The following is a 20,088-nucleotide window of genomic DNA, read 5'->3' as shown; positions in this document are numbered from 1 at the left end:
CCTTAAGGTGGCAGGAAAGAGGCCCGGGTGCCTGAAGAAGGTGGCCCAACAGTTCTTGCTCATGTGGTCGTGCTTCGGGACCAGAGTCATCCGGGATATGACCCTCCACAGTGCGCCTAGCTTCGGTGAGTGTTGAATCTAGCATTGGGCTGGGGCATGTATCAGCCATCGCCAGGAAAATTGTTTTTAGGGGGTTATGTAATGTTATTGAACCATATTTCTAGTGTCACGAGTGTCAGACAGAAGTTGCCTAGTTCTAGTTTTGGTCCAAGTAACTAAAATAGTTTGTGAAGAACATTGCCCCCAAACTGCACCAAAACTTACTGAACTGAGTTATTTGAATATACTACTATGCATGTAGGTCCAAAAGTAGTTTAAGCCCCTCCCCCCATTTTTAGGAAATAGGAATGTTTTGCGCAGATTCAGCCTTCCGATGTTCTCCCAATCCAAAACTGGGAAAGCGTGGTGGTAAGATGGCTGCCTTGCTGGTATGGCCCCCCTAGCCTTTACTTTACTAGCTAGCGGTGCATGACGAAGGCACTGAAAGAGATAGGGGCTGTAAAAAAGAAAGAAAATGGCTTCCCTTCCCCCTCTTCTCCTCTCCCCTTCAGGCTTGTCTGTGAATATCAAAGCCACAGCTGGTTGCAATGTTTTGATAAAGCAGCTCTCTGTGCGAAAACAGCTAATTAACAATGGCTACCCCCCAGCCCTCTCTTCCCCAATGTTTTTTGTTGTTGTCTTTTGCAATTTATGACCAGGCAGTATTGCACTCCTCTGTTCCCTGAAAAGCCGCTGGTGTTTATTATGCACACGGTGGCTGGAGTGACCAGCACAATGTCATGATTGTGTCACGCTCCTTTCCTTCTCCAGCCGCAATCTCAGTCATCTCCCATACCCGACCCAGGGGTCGGCCGTCATATTTGGGGCAAGGACTTTGTACCAGGAAACAAGAAACAGCCCCCTGTCTCTTTTAATGACAATGACTGCCCAGTTGTTCTGCTCCCTCACACTTCCTGTTGAGTTGAGTGTGCTGCTATGAGGCAGTCTGTCAGATGTTTGGAAGGACTAGTAACCCTCTACAACCAGTGTGATTATTATTATTTGACTCTGCTGGTCATATATGAACGTTTGAACATCTTGGCCATGTACTGTTATAATCTCCACCCGGCACAGCCAGAAGACGACTGGCCACCCCTCAGAGCCTGTTTCCCCTCTAGGTTTCTTCTTAGGTTCCTGCCTTTCTAGTGAGTTTTTCCTAGCCACCCTGCTTCAACATCTGCATTGCTTGCTGTTTGGGGTTTTAGGCTGGGTTTCTGTACAGCACTTTGTGACATCAGCTGATGTAACAAGGGCTTTATAAATACATTTGATTGATTGATCAATGAAACACACAGCCTGATCTTTCAGGTTGTTTTGTAAACTGTGTTTTCAAATGTATAAGTGTATGTTCGTAGCTTTGAATGGATGATTTCTAGGTTCACAACCACAGACAACACTCAAATACACTTGCACATCTTAGAATCTTCATTTGAACTTTATATAGCTCATTACTTCCCTTTAAAATTATTAGACTTGTTGGTTGGATGATAGGGACACTGATCCATCCTGGTAAGGACTGTTTCCTTAGTTTCTCTCTCTCTCTCTCTCTCTCTCTCTCTCTCTCTCTCTCTCTCTCTCTCTCTCTCTCTCTCTCTCTCTCTCTCTCTCAATTCAATTTCAATTCAATTTAAGGGGCTTTACTGGCATGGGAAACATATGTTTACATTGCCAAAGCAAGTGAAATGGATAAACAAAAGTGAAATAAACAATAAAATACATTTGAAACTCACACAAGTTCCAAAAGAATAAAGACATTTCAAATATCATATTATGTCTACATACAGTCTTGTAACGATGTGCAAATAGTTAAAGTAAAAAAGGGAAATTAAATAAACATCAATATGTTTTGTTTTTACAATGGTGTTTGTTCACTGGTTGCCCTTGTGGCAACAGGTCACAAATCTTGCTGTTGTGATTGCACACGGGTATTTCACCCAATAGATATGGGAGTTTATCAAAATTGGATTTGTTTTCAAATTATTTGTGGGTCTGTGTAATCTGAGAGAAATATGTTTTTCTAATATGGTCGTACATTTGACAGGAGGTTAGGAAGTGCAGCTCAGTTTCCACCTCATTTTGTGGGCAGTGTGCAGATAGCCTGTCTTCTCTTGAGTGCCAGGTCTTTCTCAGCAACCTTTCTCAATAGCAAGGCTATGCTCACTGAGTCTGTACATACTCAAAGTTTTCCTTAATTTTGGGTCAGTCACAGTGGCACTATGTACTTTCTGTTTGGGGCCAAATAGGATTCTGGTTTGCTCTGTTAAAAAAATATACATATTTCCAATATGTCAAGTAATTCTCTTTTTGTTTTCTCATGATTTAGTTGGGTCTAATTGTGTTGCTGTCTTAGGGCTCTGTGGGGTCTGTTTGTGTTTGTGAACAGAGCCCCATGACCCGCTTGCTTAGGGGACTCTTCTCCAGGTTCATCTCTCTGTAGGGGATTGCTTTGTTATGGAAAGTCTCTTTTCTGGATTTTGATAATTAGTCTCTCAGCTCGTTCACATCTTTGTGGAAGTTACCTGTGGCGCTGATGTTTAGCCTGAGGTATGTACATTTCTTTGTGTGCTCTAGGGCAACGGTGTCTAGATGGAATTTGTATTTGTTGTCCTGGCAACTGTACCTTTTTTGGAACACCTTTATTTTTGTCTTACTGAGATTTACTGTCAGGCCCAGGTCTGACAGAATCTGTGCAGAAAATCTAGGTGCTGCTGTAGGCCCTCCTTGGTTGGGGACAAAAGCACCAGATCATTCGACATTTGACTTCAGGTTCTAGTAAGGTGAGGCCGGGTGCTATAGACTGTTCTGGTGCCTTCGCCAATTAGTTGATATATGTGTTGAAGAGGGTGGGGCTTAAACTGCATCCCTGTCTCACCCCAAGGCCCTGTGGAAAGAAATGTGTGAAACTTGTTGTTTGTGTACATGGATTTTATCATGTTTTCACCCCAACACCAGTTCCAATTTGTATAGCAGACTCTCATGCCAATTTGAGTCAAACGCTTTTTTGAAGTCAACAAAGCATGAGAAGACTACGCTTTTGTTTTGTTTTGTTTGTTTGACAATTAGGGTGTGCAGGGTGAATACGTGGTCTGTCGTACAGTAATTTGGTAAAAAGCCCATTTGACATTTGCTCCCTACATTGTTTTCACTGAGGAAATGTACGAGTCTGCTGCACATACCACAGTAGTTATTGGGGTCAAATTAGTTATTGGGGTCACTTTTGTGTATTGGGGTTATCAGTCCTTGGTATATATTATATATTATAAAATGCCAGAGCTGAGGATGATGTTAAAGAGTTTAAGTATAGCCAATTGGAATTTGTGGTCTGTATATTTTATAATGTGATGTAGTATGTCAACACCGCAGGACATTTTGGGTTGGAGGGTTTGTATTTTTTTACTGTAGTCATACAATGGAATTGGAGAATCCAGCACATTCTGGTAGTCTTTAATAGCTGATTCTAAGATTTGTAATTTATCATGCATATGTTTTTGCTGTTCATTCTTTGTATAGAGCCAAAAAGATTGGAGAAGTGGTTTATCCACACATCTCTGTTTTGGATAGAAAACTCTTCGTGTTGTTGTTTGTTTAGTGTGTTCCAATTTTCCCAGAAGTGATTTGATTCTATGGATTCTTCAATTACATTGAAATTATTTCTGACGTGCCGTTCCTTATTCTTCCGTAATGTACTTCTACATTGTTTTAGTGATTCACCATAATGAAGGTGTAGACTCAGGTTTTCTGGGTGTCTATGTTTTTGGTTGGATAGGTATCTACATTTCTATCTTAGGTTTTTGCATTCTTCATCAAACCTTTTGTCATTGTTGCTAATTTTCTTTTGCTGTCTGCTTGAATTTTTTTGATTTGATAGGGAAGCTCAAAGGTCAAATATACTGTTTAGGCTTTCTACTGCCACGTTTACACCTTCACTATTACGGTGAAATGTTTTGTCCAGGAAGTTGTCCAAATTGGATTGAATTAGTTGTTTCCTGATTATTTTTTGGCAGGTTTCTACACTACTTTACTTCCATCTATAGCACTTCTTAATATTGTGCAGTTCCTTTGGCTTTGATGCCTCATGATTGAGTATTGCTCTGTTCAGGTAGACTTTGCTGGGCTGACTGTGAATGAGAGACTCTCTCTCTCTCTCTCTCACTCTCTCTTTATCTCTCTCTCTCTTTCTTCCTGTTTCTTGTTTGTAGGCTCGTTCCACCTGATCCACCTGATGTTTGATGACTATGTGCTGTACCTGCTGGAGTCCCTGCACTGCCAGGAGAGGGCAAACGAGCTCATGAGGGCCATGAAGGCAGAGGGTAGCACAGGTTAGTCCTCCACCCTGTCAACAACTACTACTACTGGAGCTGCTTTCAACACTGCTGCTACAGCACTGCATTACTTCTGCAACTATTAGTATTACTACAATCACAACAACAACAATTCCTACTACTACTACTACTACGACTACTGCTACAACTACTAGGGTTGCAAAGGGTCAGAAAATTTCTGGTAAATTTCCGGAATTTTTCCATGGGAAGTTAAGCCCTGGAATTTGGGGTATTTTTCTTCAATTCTTCAAAAAAGTTAGCTTATAACAGTGAACCTTTTTTGTGGGATACACATTTGGCAATTCTAGGTCTTGTGGCATATTTTGGTTAAACTATCCCCAAGTCAATGAAATTGCAAACCTCTGCATGCACAGTGCATTCTTCCATCACATGTACAGTGCACTCTTCCATCACATGTACAGCTGATTCTCAATATCTTGCACACTAATGAGCTGCTATTGAGCTCACACTACTACACAGTCTGAGCCAAAGACTACATGCTTTCTGGTAAGTTTTGATTACAATACTGGGTGGGGTGAATATATTTTATAGGACATACATGATTTTTTGTTAACTAGTCAATAGTAGCCTACAGCAAAGTGTGTTTAAATAATTTATAACTTGTTAACAATTTCTGCTAGTTAGTTTTTGCTACCATGTGGGTTTTAGCTTGCTTGAGCCTGCTAACTGAGGAGTGTTAATTCACCTGTTTCCATACATGTTTCATTTTAAAACATTTATCTTACAAATTAGTTGTTTAATCTAATTGCTTAGCTATTTATCTGTACATGGAATTGTATTTGGTTATCTTTTACTAATTTTTGTCTAATCTTTACAGGAAAATGCCACGGGTACTATTTGATGTGTGGAGACATTTCACTGAGGCTAATGTAGAAGGAAAAGCTGTGTACATTTGCAAATACTGTGCCAAATCATATGTGAAGAATGCAACAAAGATGCAGAATCATCTGGCCAAGTGCATAAAGTACTCTCAGCACGCACAACAAGCAACCTCTGCAAAGTCCATCTACTTCTATTCGAGGTGAAAATGATGAGTCATTTATATCGATAGCAACAGCTCATGATCCTCCTGGAGTCAGATTTTTTTGACTCAATGGAGGAAACTAGTCAGAGAAATACTGATGAATGTCTTGCTCGAGCTGGTTCACCTCTGATGCTCACACCTCTGATGCTTCTTCGCCCAGCATCCACCCCTCAAACCAGACATGCGTTATCTACTCATTTGCTGGATGCCGAGTTCAACAGAGTTCAAGTGAAGGTCAAGCAAATCATAGAGAAAGCAGACTGTATTGCAATCATCTCTTATGGGTGGTTGAATGTTCGTGGGCAAGGAATAATTAACTACATCATCTCCACCCCTCAACCAGTATTCCACAAGAGCACAGACACAAGGGACAACAGACACATCGGTCTCTACATTGCAGATGAGCTGAAGGCAGTCATCAATGACCTTGGACCACAGAATATATTTGCACTGGTGACAGACAATGCTACAAACATGAAGGCTGCTTGGTCTAAAGTGGAGGAGTCCTACCCTCACATCACACCCATTGGCTGTGCTGCTAATACATTGAATCTCCTCCTCAAGGACATCATGGCACTGAAAACAATGGATACACTCCACACGAGAGCCAAGGAAATGGTTAGGTATGTGAAGGGTCATCAAGTTATAGCAGCAATCTACCTCACCAAGCAAATTGAGAAGAATAAGAGCACCACATTGAAGCTGCCCAGCAACACCCGTTGGGGTGGTGTTGTCATCATGTATGACAGTCTCCTGGAGGGGAAGGAGTCTCTCTGCCGATATGGACAGCCCCATCAAGAGGATCCTCCTGGATGATGTATTTTGGGAGAGAGTGGTAAGCAGCCTGAAACTCCTGAAACCTATACCAGTAGCCATTGCACGGATTGAGGTAGACAATGTCATTCTGTCTGATGTTCAGACTTGCTTGCAGATGTAAGAGAAGAAATCCGTACTGCTCTGCCCACTTCACTTCTGCTCCAAGCAAAGGAAACTGCAGTTCTGAAATGCATCAAAAAGCTTGAATACTTCTGCCTGAAGCCCATATGTTGGACCCCAAGTATGCTGGCAAGAGCATCCTGTCTGGTGCAGAGATCTACAAGGCCTATGGTGTTATGGCCTGGATGAGGGCAAGGTTCTTGGCAGTCTGACAAAGTACACTTCCAAGCAAGGGCTTTGGGATGGAGATGCAATATGGCAGTCGTGCCAACATACTGTATCCCATCAGCCACCTGGTGGAAGGGACTTAGTGGATCTGAGACCCTTTCCCCTGTTGCCTCCATCATCATCCAAATCCCACCAACATCAGCCGCATCAGCGCACAACTGGTCCTTGTTTGGGAACACACAAACCAAAGCACGCAACAGGCTGATCAAAACAACAGTTGGAAAATTGGTGGCCATCCAGGCAAATTTTAGGCTTTTTGAGCCGGACAATGAGCCATCCTCAACAAGGTTGGAAAGTGACAGTGAAGATGAGACCTCAGAGTCTCATGTTCAAGAGGTGGACATTGAGGAGGTCCAGGGAGAAGACAACAAAGCCTGAGAGGAAGACAACCAAAGCTTTAGTTTCTAGACTATCATTTTACAGATGTATGTTGAAAATGTTTTTGGGAGATGCGATGGATCAATGGAGATCATTCAATATTCCCTTTCTTTTGTTGTTCAGTGAAATCATCCTACATGAAGAGTCAACTCATTTAATTAAAGTTCAATTCGTAACTACATTTTTTTTCTATTGGAAGGATTTAATCATTTGCAATTATGTCTACTTATGATAAGGTAAAAGGTTTGTGTTCCTGTCTCCATATGGTATGGTAAATATATCCAATGCCAAAAACATCTACATTTAAATGGTATTAATATTAATTTGCATATATTCCCGTTAATTCCCATATATTAATAATTCCCACTGAAGTTTTCCACCTCTGAATATTCCCCAAAATGTGCAACCCTAACTACTGCTACTACTTCTATTACTACTACTTTATAGGACTTTGGAATAACCTTTCCTGCTACCATCAGTATTGTTGTTGCAGCAACCGCAAATGCATTTTATCAACAAGAAAATGTACAGTACCAGTGAAAGAGTTTTTCTTTATTTTTATATTTTCTACATTGTAGAATAATAGCGAAGACATCAAAACTATGAAATAACACATATGGAATCATGTAGTAACCAAAAAGTGTTAAACAAATCAAAATATATTTTCTATTTGAGATTCTTCAAAGTAGCCATCCTTTGCCTTGATGACAGTGTTGCACCCTCTCTATTGACAATACTAATATTGAATGCTGTTTAGTACACTGACTCTTGAGAACATAAGAACCTGCAGTCTCTTTAATAGCTTATTGACCTCTGACTCCTTTAATAGCTGAACAAGAGGAAGAGATGATGCTGACGGAGACCACGCCCACGTCCCCAGGGCCATTTTCCCCACCGAAGTCTGTCACCTCAGTTGGGGTCCCAGCCGCCAGCTCCCCCACCGCTGCCCAGTCCCCAGAGTACACAGGGGCCACAGCCACCACAGGTGAGAGAGACAGACAGCAACACTGGGGGACTGGGGAGGGTTGCTTGGATATAGAGCTATTACTATACTGGAGCTACAATAGAAGCAATGTCACTTGTCAGTCATGTTCTGTAGGTATTGTTATGATCATGTCCAACATAATATACATTAATTAATACATGACAGTTGAATTAAATGGTTAATTAGAATGGGCCTATCCTGCCTGTGCTCATGCATTGGGTTGGTTTCTAAGGGTCACGGAATGGTAAATTCCTCTGTGCCAATCCATTTGTCTCTGTCTGTGTATGTGTTACGTGTGTGTGCCAGGCGCTGTTCAGTCATATACCTGGTCCCTTACGTACACAGTGACAACGTCAGGCGGCACTCCTCCCGAGGGCGGACAGCAGCAGCCCTGCATGCGCAGCGGTGCACCCGTGCCCCCTCCCTCCTCCACCCATCGACTACCAGTCTACGCCCACAGGGACGAGCACGGGTGAGCTCTCATAGGGACATTATGAGCTTACATAGAGGGGTTATGAGCTGTCATGGGGCTATGAGCTCTCATAGAGGACTTATGAGCTCTCATAGATGACTTATGAGCTGTCATAGGGTGGTTATGAGCTCTCATAGTGGGATTATGAGCTTTCACAGGGGAATTATGAGCTCTCACAGGGGAATGCTGAGCTCTCATAGAGGGGTTATAAACTCTCATTGAGATTTTCCGATCCTTCAGAAAGTATTCAAACCCCTTGACTTTTTCCAAATTTGGCATCACAACTCTGGCATTGCAAGCATCATGCTCTACCAACTGAGCCACACTGAACACATGATGTTGACCTGTTTTTGTGTACTCTCTCCAGGTTTACTGGGAGCTATAACTACGGGAGCTACTCTAACCAGCACCCCCACTCCATCCAGAGCCAGTACCCCAGTCTGGCCCACGAACCAGGCATCCCTGCCCCCCTCCACTATCCAGCCTACCACCGCACCTCTGCACAGGTCAGTCCCAATTTGTACTCCCAATCACAAATCAGACCATAGCACCTACTGTACATTCTCACATCTCCATTACAGTGGAGATAATTCAGTGACATTATACTAAGCACATCCATTATACTACTCACGTCCATTATACTACGCACGTCCATTATACTACGCACGTCCATTATACTACGCACGTCCATTATACTACGCACGTCCATTATACTACGCACGTCCATTATACTACGCACGTCCATTATACTACGCACGTCCATTATACGACGCACGTCCATTATACTACGCACGTCCATTATACTACACACGTCCATTATACTACACATGTCCATTATACTACACACGTCCATGATACTACACACGTCCATGATACTACGCACGTCCATTATACTACACACGTCCATGATACTACACACGTCCATGATACTACGCACGTCCATTATACTACGCACGTCAATTATACTACACACGTCCATTATACTACACACGTCCATGATACTACTCACACCCATTATACTATACATGTCCATTATACTACACACGTCCATGATACTACTCACACCCATTATACTATACATGTCCATTATACTACACACGTCCATTATACTACACACGTCCATTATACTACACATGTCCATTATACTACACACGTCCATTATACTACACACGTCCATTATACTATACACGTCCATTATACTACACATGTCCATTATACTACACACGTCCATTATACTACACACGTCCATGATACTACACACGTCCATGATACTACACACGTCCATTATACTACACACGTCCATTATACTACACACGTCCATTATACTACACACGTCCATGATACTACACACGTCCATTATACTACGCACGTCCATTATACTACACACGTCCATTATACTACGCACGTCCATTATACGACGCACGTCCATTATACTACGCACGTCCATTATACTACACACGTCCATTATACTACACATGTCCATTATACTACACACGTCCATGATACTACACACGTCCATGATACTACGCACGTCCATTATACTACACACGTCCATGATACTACACACGTCCATGATACTACGCACGTCCATTATACTACGCACGTCAATTATACTACACACGTCCATTATACTACACACGTCCATGATACTACTCACACCCATTATACTATACATGTCCATTATACTACACACGTCCATGATACTACTCACACCCATTATACTATACATGTCCATTATACTACACACGTCCATTATACTACACACGTCCATTATACTACACATGTCCATTATACTACACACGTCCATTATACTACACACGTCCATTATACTATACACGTCCATTATACTACACATGTCCATTATACTACACACGTCCATTATACTACACACGTCCATGATACTACTCACACCCATTATACTACACACGTCCATTATACTACACACGTCCATTATACTACACACGTCCATTATACTACACACGTCCATGATACTACACACGTCCATTATACTACGCACGTCCATTATACTACACACGTCCATTATACTACACACGTACATTATACTACGCATGTCCATTATACTACGCATGTCCATTATACTACACACGTCCATGATACTACACACGTCCATTATACTACACACGTCCATTATACTACACACGTCCATGATACTACTCACACCCATTATACTACACACGTCCATTATACTACGCACGTCCATTATACTACACACGTCCATTATACTACGCATGTCCATTATACTACGCACGTCCATTATTCTACGCACATCCATTATACTACACACTTCCATTATACTACACATGTCCATTATACTACACACGTCCATTATACTACGCCCATCAATTATACTACACATGTCCATTATACTACACACGTCCATGATACTACTCACACCCATTATACTACGCACGTCCATTATACTACGCACGTCCATTATACTACACACGTCCATTATACTACGCACGTCCATTATACTACACACGTCCATTATACTACGCAGGTCCATTATACTACTCATGTCCATTATACTACGCACGTCCATTATACTACGCACGTCCATTATACTACGCACGTCCATTATACTACACACGTCCATTATACTACGCACGTCCATTATACTACGCATGTCCATTATACTACGCACGTCCATTATACTACACATGTCCATTATACTACGCACGTCCATTATACTACGCATGTCCATTATACTACGCACGTCCATTATACTACACACGTCCATTATACTACGCACGTCCATTATACTACACACGTCCATTATACTACGCACGTCCATTATACTACACACGTCCATTATACTACGCAGGTCCATTATACTACTCATGTCCATTATACTACGCACGTCCATTATACTACACACGTCCATTATACTACGCACGTCCATTATATTACACACGTCCATTATACTACACACGTCCATTATACTACGCACGTCCATTATACTACGCATGTCCATTATACTACGCACATCCATTATACTACATACGTCCATTATACTACGCACGTCCATTATACTACGCATGTCCATTATACTATGCACATCCATTATACTACTCATGTCCATTATACTACACACGTCCATTATACTACACACGTCCATGATACTACTCACACCCATTATACTACACACGTCCATTATACTACGCATGTCCATTATACTATGCACGTACATTACACTACGCACGTCCATTATACTACGCACATAGCCTTATATAAGTCTCTCAGAGCACACACGAGATTTGGTTTTGGGTGCCGAGATTGGCTTTATATTTACTCAACACATTAAGACCCTTTGTCAAACTTCCAACATACTGTATATCTTTATGGCCTGTTTGATGATGGTGACATTTAGCCAGAGTCTACAATTCCCGCTTTTTTACACTGTTCACCACACCTGCTAGACTTTGTTGGTGGCAATAGTTGTTCTTGGCTTGGGTCCTGGAGTGGACTACATGGTATTTAATTGACGTCAGAGCAGAGTAGGAAGAAAGGCAGTGCAACACTGTATCAAATCCATTACAAAGAGACTGTTCAAAATGAGGCTGTCTGCTGGGTTATTTGTATTATAGAAAAGCCTGGAAATCACCTAATCACCATAGTACATCATTACAGAGGCGCAAGAACCACTGAAATACTAGGCATTGAATTAAGCAGAATGAATCAGAAGTCATGCTAAGCTATGAACATTTTTAACGTTGATTCTTGTTTCTTTTTTCTTCAACATACCATTATAATGACCTCCCTCTCATATATATCCACTTATATCTATCCACCTCCCTATATAATCCCGAAGAGGGATAGTTTATTCCCGGTTGGGCTGTAGGCGGGACATAAATTCCATCCTAGCTTTTGTAAGGTTGAATTTTTCACAGGCAGTAAATCAGAGAGGAATGTTAATATGAACAGGAAGTGAAAAGGAGAACGGGGCTTGTTAGTATGCAAAACGCATTTTATAGCGTTGGTGCCAACAGTGTGGCATGCTCTGGGGATAGACAGAGGGAGAGAGGGAAAGAGAGAGTTAGAACTGGTGTGGCACCAAGAGTGGTTAGTTAGAGCCAGGAGAACATTTACCCTGGTGCGGGTGAGAGAAAGAGAATGAGAGAGAGAGAGAGAGAGACTGAGCAAGAAGGTCAACAGAAGAAAAAAGAAGAGTAAGAGCAGGCTAGAGGTTGGGAGGTGCAGCAGCAGGGTGGTGGTGGTGATGGTGGTGAAGCTCATACACTGTTAGCCACAGCAGTGAATGGTGTGAGTTGACCCTTCTGATGGTAATTTCCTTTAAAGGGCCCTCCAGCCTCCCTGTCTTTGTAGTGGGAGGAGATTCGCTGGGCCTCAGCAGTCGGAATCCTCCTCTCCTCTCCACACCAGCGGAAGCAGCAGACAGTGGGAGGTGATCTGGCCGGGGGCCCAGGACCCAGCCCAGAGGGGCCCAGCTCTGTGCTCCACTGTGCATCCCCTTCCCACCACTCAATAGTCTCTTCATCTCTCTGAGCCATAGAACTCATAGACCAGGGCAGGGGGGGCGTTTATTAAAATATTGTTTTTCAATGGTCTCTTTTCTGCGCGTGAACAAGAGGTCGCTGAACCACCCATCCTTCTCCCTGACCTGTGATGACGGCCTCTTTCCATGCCACCATCCTTCATAATAGAACTGACTGTTGCCTGTGTGTTTATATTTAGTGGAATAAAGAGGAAATACTTTTACTTCCACTTTTTTCCACCCTGCTCTGAACTTAAATCGGGCACAATGTGTGTGCTTTGTGTAAGAGGGTCTAAGAGGGTCTCTCAAGAGGAAGGAAAGGAGATGACACTTTGTTGGATTTCCCGACCAGTACCAAATATTTTGTAAGAGGAGCTGATTCTGTCCTTGCTGTTAGTCATTGGTCACCCTGGGCAATGAAAATACTACCGGCTGACCGCTTATCCTAGTCCAACAGTTCCAGGAAGTGTCTTATTTATGTCTACCATTTACAACAGACATTGTGGACTACAGGAAAAGGAGGACCAAGCACGGCCCCATTCTCATCGACGGGGCTGCAGTGGAGCAGGTTGAGAGCTTCAAGTTCCTTGGTGTCCACATCACCAACAAACTAACATGGTCCAAGCACACCAAGGCAATCGTGAAGAGGGCACAATAAAAACCTATTCCCCTTCAGGAGACTGAAAAGATTTGCATGGGTCCTCAGATCCTCAAAAGGTTTTACAGCTGTACCATCGAGAGCATCCTGACAGGTTGCATCACTGCCTGATATGGCAACTGCTCGGCAAGGCACTACAGAGGGTAGTGTGTACGGCCCAGCACATCACCAGGGCCAAGCTTCCTGCCATCCAGGAACTTTATACCAGCCGGTGTCAGAGGAAGGCCCTAAAAATTGTCAAAGACTCCAGCCACCCTAGTCATAGACTGTTCTCTCTGCTACCGCACGGCAAGCGGTACCGGAGCACCAAGTCTAGGTCCAAGAGGCTTCTAAACAGCTTCTACCCCCAAGCCATAAGACTCCTGGACATCTAATCAAATGGCTACCCAGACTATTTGCATTGCACCCCCCCTTCTACCCTGCTGCTACTCTCTGTTATTTTCTATGCATAATCACTTTAATAACTCTACCTTCATGTACATATTACCTCAATTACACTGGTGCCCCCGCACATTGACTCTGGTACCCCCTGTATATAGCCTCGCTATTGTTATTTTACTGCTGCTCTAATTATTTGTTATTTTTATCTCTTACTTTTTTAGGTATTTTCTTAAAACTGTATTGTTGGCTAAGGGCTTGTAAGCAAGCCTGTTGTATTCGGCGCAAGTGACAAATAAATGTGTATTTTATTTGATTTATTGTGAATTATAAACATCATAGTGTTACAGAGAAAGTAAGGATGTGTTATTATGTTTCACATGAATTATTACATCAGGGCCAGGAGTTTTGCCTGGTAATTTTACGTGACCAGGGACATCTCTGGAGTTCAGCTATAGCCTAACTAGGGGCTGGGGTTTCTCCTGTCAGGTCATGCATTCAGGGAAAAGCCCAGCCCTAGATATGATACATACATGTTACATATAATACCATCACCCTAAAACCCTATATTCTCTTCTGTTCGGCAGTACCCGCTCAATAGCCAGATGTCTCGGATGGAGCCATGCTTGATGGGAGGTGCTCCTCGGCTGCACCCTACACCCGTGGCCCCACGGTGGGCGGATGTCTCCCCAGCCAACAGCTGTTACACCAGTCCCCCTATGCACTCCTCCCGCTACGCCGCCTCTGGAGACATGTACTCCCCCCTGGCCCCTCGCAGGAACTCTGAATACGAACACTCACAACACTTTCCCGGCTTCGCTTACATAAATGGAGAGGCCACCACAGGCTGGGCCAAGTAGGCTTCCTACTCATCCCTCAGAGAGCGGAGCTGTCCTGGGCACAGTCATGCCCAAGCAGCCTGCCAAGCCTCTGGATGCAAACGTCCCACTGCCTTTCCCCAACACGACCCAGAGGCACCTAATCAGGAGTATCAGTGTAATGGTAGGGGAGAGAGGCTGGAGAGTATCAAAACTGGGTAACCTTGTTAACTTGACCCGCAGGCCACAGCACAGACAAACAAGATTCAGGACTTCTTCTCACATTACACAATCAGAATATTGTAGCTTAGGCCTAGTCTATTGAGGGCAATAATCGCCTCAATGGTGGTGGTTTGTTGTTTGCAGAAAATGGCTGTGCAAACCCTTTGGGATTATAGAAACAGAGGCAGTCGGAAGAATCTCACATGTGGAAGTGTGCAGTGTGAGACTGCCCAGCTGTGCCTTTTCAGTTAATGAACACCCATCCCTGCCCGGCAACCTGCCAAGTCAACAAACACTGATCATCACCCCTCCCTCACTGTACTGGGACACTAATGTACGGAACTCTGTTTACGTTGTATACTGTGGCTGACGTCAGTACAGTATTTTAACGATGCACACCATTTTCTCTTGGTCAACACTTACTCAGAGTAGGCCTCTGCGACATTGTCCAGAAGACATGCTAGCCTGCTGCAAAACCAGGGTCATATTCATTAGGGCACACCGTAGCAATACATTTTGGAACGGAAAATGAACATGAATGTTTCTTATGTGATAAATTAAGGTTGTCGCTCCCTGTTTGTCTGTTTTCTTCCGTTTGGTGCCTAATGAATACAACCCAGGATGGATTGCCTTAATGTTTCACCACTGGAGCCCTGTCATGTCAATTGGCATACAGCCAAACTATGAGAGAAGTTTATGGCTGAGACAAAGCTAAACATGTGGAGAGCCTTTATTAGCTTGTCAGTTTCACATGAATAGTTTTTTTAAATGATCGAGTGCTGTGCCTCAGCCAGATTATTTGTGTGTTGTGTCACAACCTCTGTTGCTGTATTTGTGGGATGAGGAAGACACTATAGATATATTCTCTGTAACTTTGTAACATTGTGTTCTTTTTTGTTTTCTGTGTTACAGTTGGTATTTTGTTTTCGTTTTTTTATGGATATAGTTAAGGAAACATTAACCTAGTTGTGTGTGTTTTATAATGCACGCAAAGCTACTGTGGACCTATTACCCTATGGGTAGGAATAAAAAGGAAAGAAATATCAAAGTGTAACACACATGAACTATAGTCACTTTTTTCTGTAAATACAAGCACTCGACAACTTCAGTGGTGGCAACTGTTACAGTTTAAACTGATATGTATGTGGAATTATTTGTTGCCACATAAATAATTTCTAAAACCCCAATTCAAATGTTCTCATTTCTTTCTTCTCTTCTCTCAAACACATACCATTGGTAATGAACATTTCACTGTTCTGCAGTCTGTTTGTGTATAGCCTACAAACCTTGTTCAACCTCATAGTTTTGGCCAGGCTAGTTTCTTTCCACTGAAATTCTCCAATGTAACTTGTCTGACTGATAAACTGTCACTATTATTTATTGATATTGATGATACGCTAATCATTCTTTGGAAATATTGATCAATACATTTTCAGGGGAGTGTTCAGTATTAAAATGCAATGACACACCACACACCTTAACTGACTTGCAGTTTGGCTTGCGTGAAAGATCACTACATCGTAGCTCTTGGTTGAATATTTGGTGTTGTATATCATTGCACAACAACCCCTGCCTTAAAACCCAATTTGCGTTTGATGTTGACAAAGGGGACCAAGTCTTTTCAAATCCTCTGAGCTGATTTTTTACTCCAATCACTTGCCAGCATTGGGAAGACTGGGAACCCAGTGGGGGCTGGGCAAGAAACGAGAGCCACACTGCGGAAAGAATTACATTTCTATAAAGAGCAGCTTCTGCTGGGGTGTGGTCATCACACGTCGGTCCCGTAACCTTTGACCTTCAAATTTTCTTACATTTTTTTGAATGCAGATCCCCTATGCTGTGAGCCCATTTTCCTGGACACCATAAAAGTTCACAACCAAGGTTCTGCATGCTGGAGGCCCATTCGGTAAAAAGGTTACAAATGCAATGAACATGGGAAAAGCATACAGTCCTGAAAGACTATAGGCCTTATCACAAACACTCAACATCAGCTTAGAGCAGTCTGGGCCATTGGGGAGGTATCAGAATGCAGATGAGAACCAGCACTATAATATCATACCCCCTTGGCACTTGCTTACCACATCTAAAATCCTTTTCCCCTTGCAGGGGGATGAGTTAATTTAGAAAATTGTAATTTCAAATTCAAGAGCTATGACAATTTCTATTTCCAGTTCCAGAATGAGGATAAATGACTGACTAGCTTGCCAGTAGGGCGTAAGGGAAGGATAAAGACACCCTCCATCCAGTAGCGGTGCGTGGGTAAAATCACTGGGGAAGCCAAACCCCCCCCCAAAAAAACATTACAACCTATATGTTGTGATAATTGTGCTGCTTGCTCAATAACCGGTTAGTTCATATGCCTCAACACCGTGATATATAGGCCCAAGGCCGAGACAATAAGAAAACAGAATAAATTCAACCACAAATTTGTTTCATTACAAAACCAGAAATCAATATCTGTCTGTTTAAGTTCACAAAACATATTGCATGGTCAAGCAAGGCAATATCTCCAACATTTTCAGACTACTAAAAAACGATTGATTTAGAACCACGGAGAGTTACAGCAAGTTGAAAGAAAACAGGAGCTGCCTCCAGTATTCCAGCACCATTTCAACTTCAACATAATCTAATCAGCTATAGTTTAATACAGTGACAACTAAAAGATACCAAAAATGATTTAGTCCAATCAACATAAGCTAAATATAATGTGGCTGTCCATGGTACTGATTTCTGTGTGTGTGTGTGTGTGATGTGCGTGCGTGCGTGCAAGTAGAAAAAAACATGTAGACTTACCCTACTCGTAGAGAAATGCGAATGCCATCCTCCTCTTTCATGTTGCCTAAATGGTCTATGACTGTCATACAGTACACATTTTTAGTTGTTGTTGTCCTAGGCTACTTGGCTAAAATGCTTGCTAGCTAGCCTAACTTTCTTTCATGGGAAACATTACGCCAGGGGCTATTTCATTCGCTCAGATGCTTTTTCCGGTAAGATACATTTGTCCTCTTGCAAATGGAATGAAATGTATGAAACACAGAGAGACGAAAGATACATTATTTTGTATGTTTTTTTTCTTTTTTCTTGGTCAATTTTTGGGGAAAGCCTGGCTTCCTTTGGCATCCATGAATACACACCACTGCCTCCATCATAAAAACGAATATGAAGCTGTAATTAATGACAGATGATGTACTGGATTTACATAGTCCTGGCACAAACAGTTATCAATCAAATGTATTTTATAAAGCCCTTTTTACGTCAGCAGATGTCACAAAGTGCTATACAGAAACCCAGCTTAAAACCCAAAACAGCAAGCAATGCAGGTGTAGAAGAACGGTGGCTAGGAAAAACTCCCTAAAAATTCAGGAACTTCTGGCGGTGCCAGGTGGAGATTATAAGAGTACATGGTCATTTAGAGCTAGAATGACCAGCATGGTTGTAGAAGGGGCAGCAGGTAAGTACCTCAGTAGTAAATGTCAGTTGGCTTTTCATAGCCAAGCATTCAGAGGTCGAGACAGCAGGTGCGGTAGAGAGAGAGAGAGTCGAAAATAGCAGGCCCAGGAAAAGGTAACACATCCAGTGAACAGGACAGGCAGGGTTCCTTAGCCACAGGCAGAACAATTGAAATAGGAGCAGCAGCACGAATAAGTGGACTGGGGACAGCCAGGAGTCATCAGGCCAGGTAGTCCTAAGGCATGATCCTAGGGTTCAGGTTCTCCGGGAGAGAGAGAATTAGAGGGAGCATACTTAAATTCACACAGGACAATAGATAAGACAGGAGAATTACACCAGATGTAACAGACTGGCTCTAGCCCCCCAGCAGATAGACTCTTGCAGCCTAGATAGTGGAGACTGAGACAGAGGTGGGTCGGGGGACACTGTATCCCCGTCCAACGATCCCCCCGGACAGGACCAACCAGGCAGGATATAACTCCACCCACTTTGCCAAAGCACAGCACCAACACCACTAGAGGGATATCAACAGACCACCAACTTACTACCCTTAGACAAGGTTGAGTATAGCCCACAAAGATCTCCTCCACCGCACAAGCTTGAGGGGGCGCAAAACTGGACAGGAAGATCATGTCTGTGACTCAACCCACTCAAGTGATGTACCCCTCCTAGGGACAGCATGGAAGAGCACTAATAAACCAATGACTCAACCCCCGTAATAAGGTCAAAGGGAGAGAATCACAGTAGAAAGATGGGAGCCGGCCAGGCAGAAAAAGCAAGAGCAGTTTGTCTCTACAGTGCCTTGCCGTTCACCTTCACACGCCTGGGCCAGACTACACTCAATCATAGGACCTACTGAAGAGATGAGTCTTCATTAAAGACCTAAAGGACCGAGTCTGCGTCTCTCACATGGGTAGGCAGATCATTCCATAAAAACGGAGCTCTATAGGAGAAAGCCCTGCCTCCAGCTGTTTGCTTAGAAAATCTAGTGACAATAAGGAGGCCTGCGTTTTGTGACTGTAGTGTATGTATAGGTATTTACGGCAGGACCAAATCGGAGAGATAGGTAGGAGCAAACCCATGTAATGCTTTGTAGGTTAGCAGTAAAACCTTAATATCAGCCCTAGCCTTAAGAGGAAGCCAATGTAGAGAGGCTAGCACTGGAGTAATATGATCCATTTTTGGGGGGTTCTAGTCAGGATTCTAGCAGCCATGTTTAGAACTAATAGAAGTTTATTTAGTGCTTTATCAGGGTAGCCGAAGAGTAGAGTATTGCAGTAATCTAATCTAGAAGTGACAAAAGCATCATTATGCATTTCTGCATCATTTTAGGACAAAAAGATTCAGATTTTTTGCAATGTTAGGAAGATGGAAAAAAGCTGCCCTTGAAATATTCTTGATATGTTTGTCAAAAGAAAGATCATGCTTGCCTGCCTATCCTGAACAACGCAACAATTTATTTGTTATTTTTATATTTTGGCAACTCCATTGCAATTCCCCGGGTCTCGACCCCGACTTTGAATACCACTGCATTACGGTATGAATGACGTGTGATGCCATTTTTATGACCATGTTATGCCC

General features: G+C 42.7%; 1 protein-coding gene across 2 annotated transcripts in view; it reads left to right on the top strand.

Moving 5' to 3' along the window:
* LOC110502165 (transcription factor RFX4) overlaps nt 1-16,244 on the top strand; it is a 30,917-nt gene extending 14,673 nt beyond the window's left edge. Inside the window, exons 13-18 of one of the 2 annotated variants that reach the window (XM_036956913.1) lie at nt 8-125; nt 4,299-4,418; nt 7,838-7,993; nt 8,339-8,465; nt 8,833-8,971; nt 14,605-16,244. In XM_036956913.1, the coding sequence (XP_036812808.1) occupies nt 8-125; nt 4,299-4,418; nt 7,838-7,993; nt 8,339-8,465; nt 8,833-8,971; nt 14,605-14,877 (933 nt within the window). In that variant the 3' untranslated portion in view covers nt 14,878-16,244. Of the gene's footprint in view, nt 1-7; nt 126-4,298; nt 4,419-7,837; nt 7,994-8,299; nt 8,466-8,832; nt 8,972-14,604 lie in introns of both variants that reach the window. The other variant, XM_036956903.1, reaches the window with a different exon arrangement.
* The last annotated feature ends 3,844 nt before the right edge of the window (nt 16,245-20,088 follow it).

The sequence above is a fragment of the Oncorhynchus mykiss genome, chromosome 2 (genome assembly GCF_013265735.2).
Source record: "Oncorhynchus mykiss isolate Arlee chromosome 2, USDA_OmykA_1.1, whole genome shotgun sequence".
NCBI lineage: Eukaryota > Metazoa > Chordata > Actinopteri > Salmoniformes > Salmonidae > Oncorhynchus > Oncorhynchus mykiss.
This window is presented reverse-complemented; position numbering and strand designations above follow the sequence as displayed.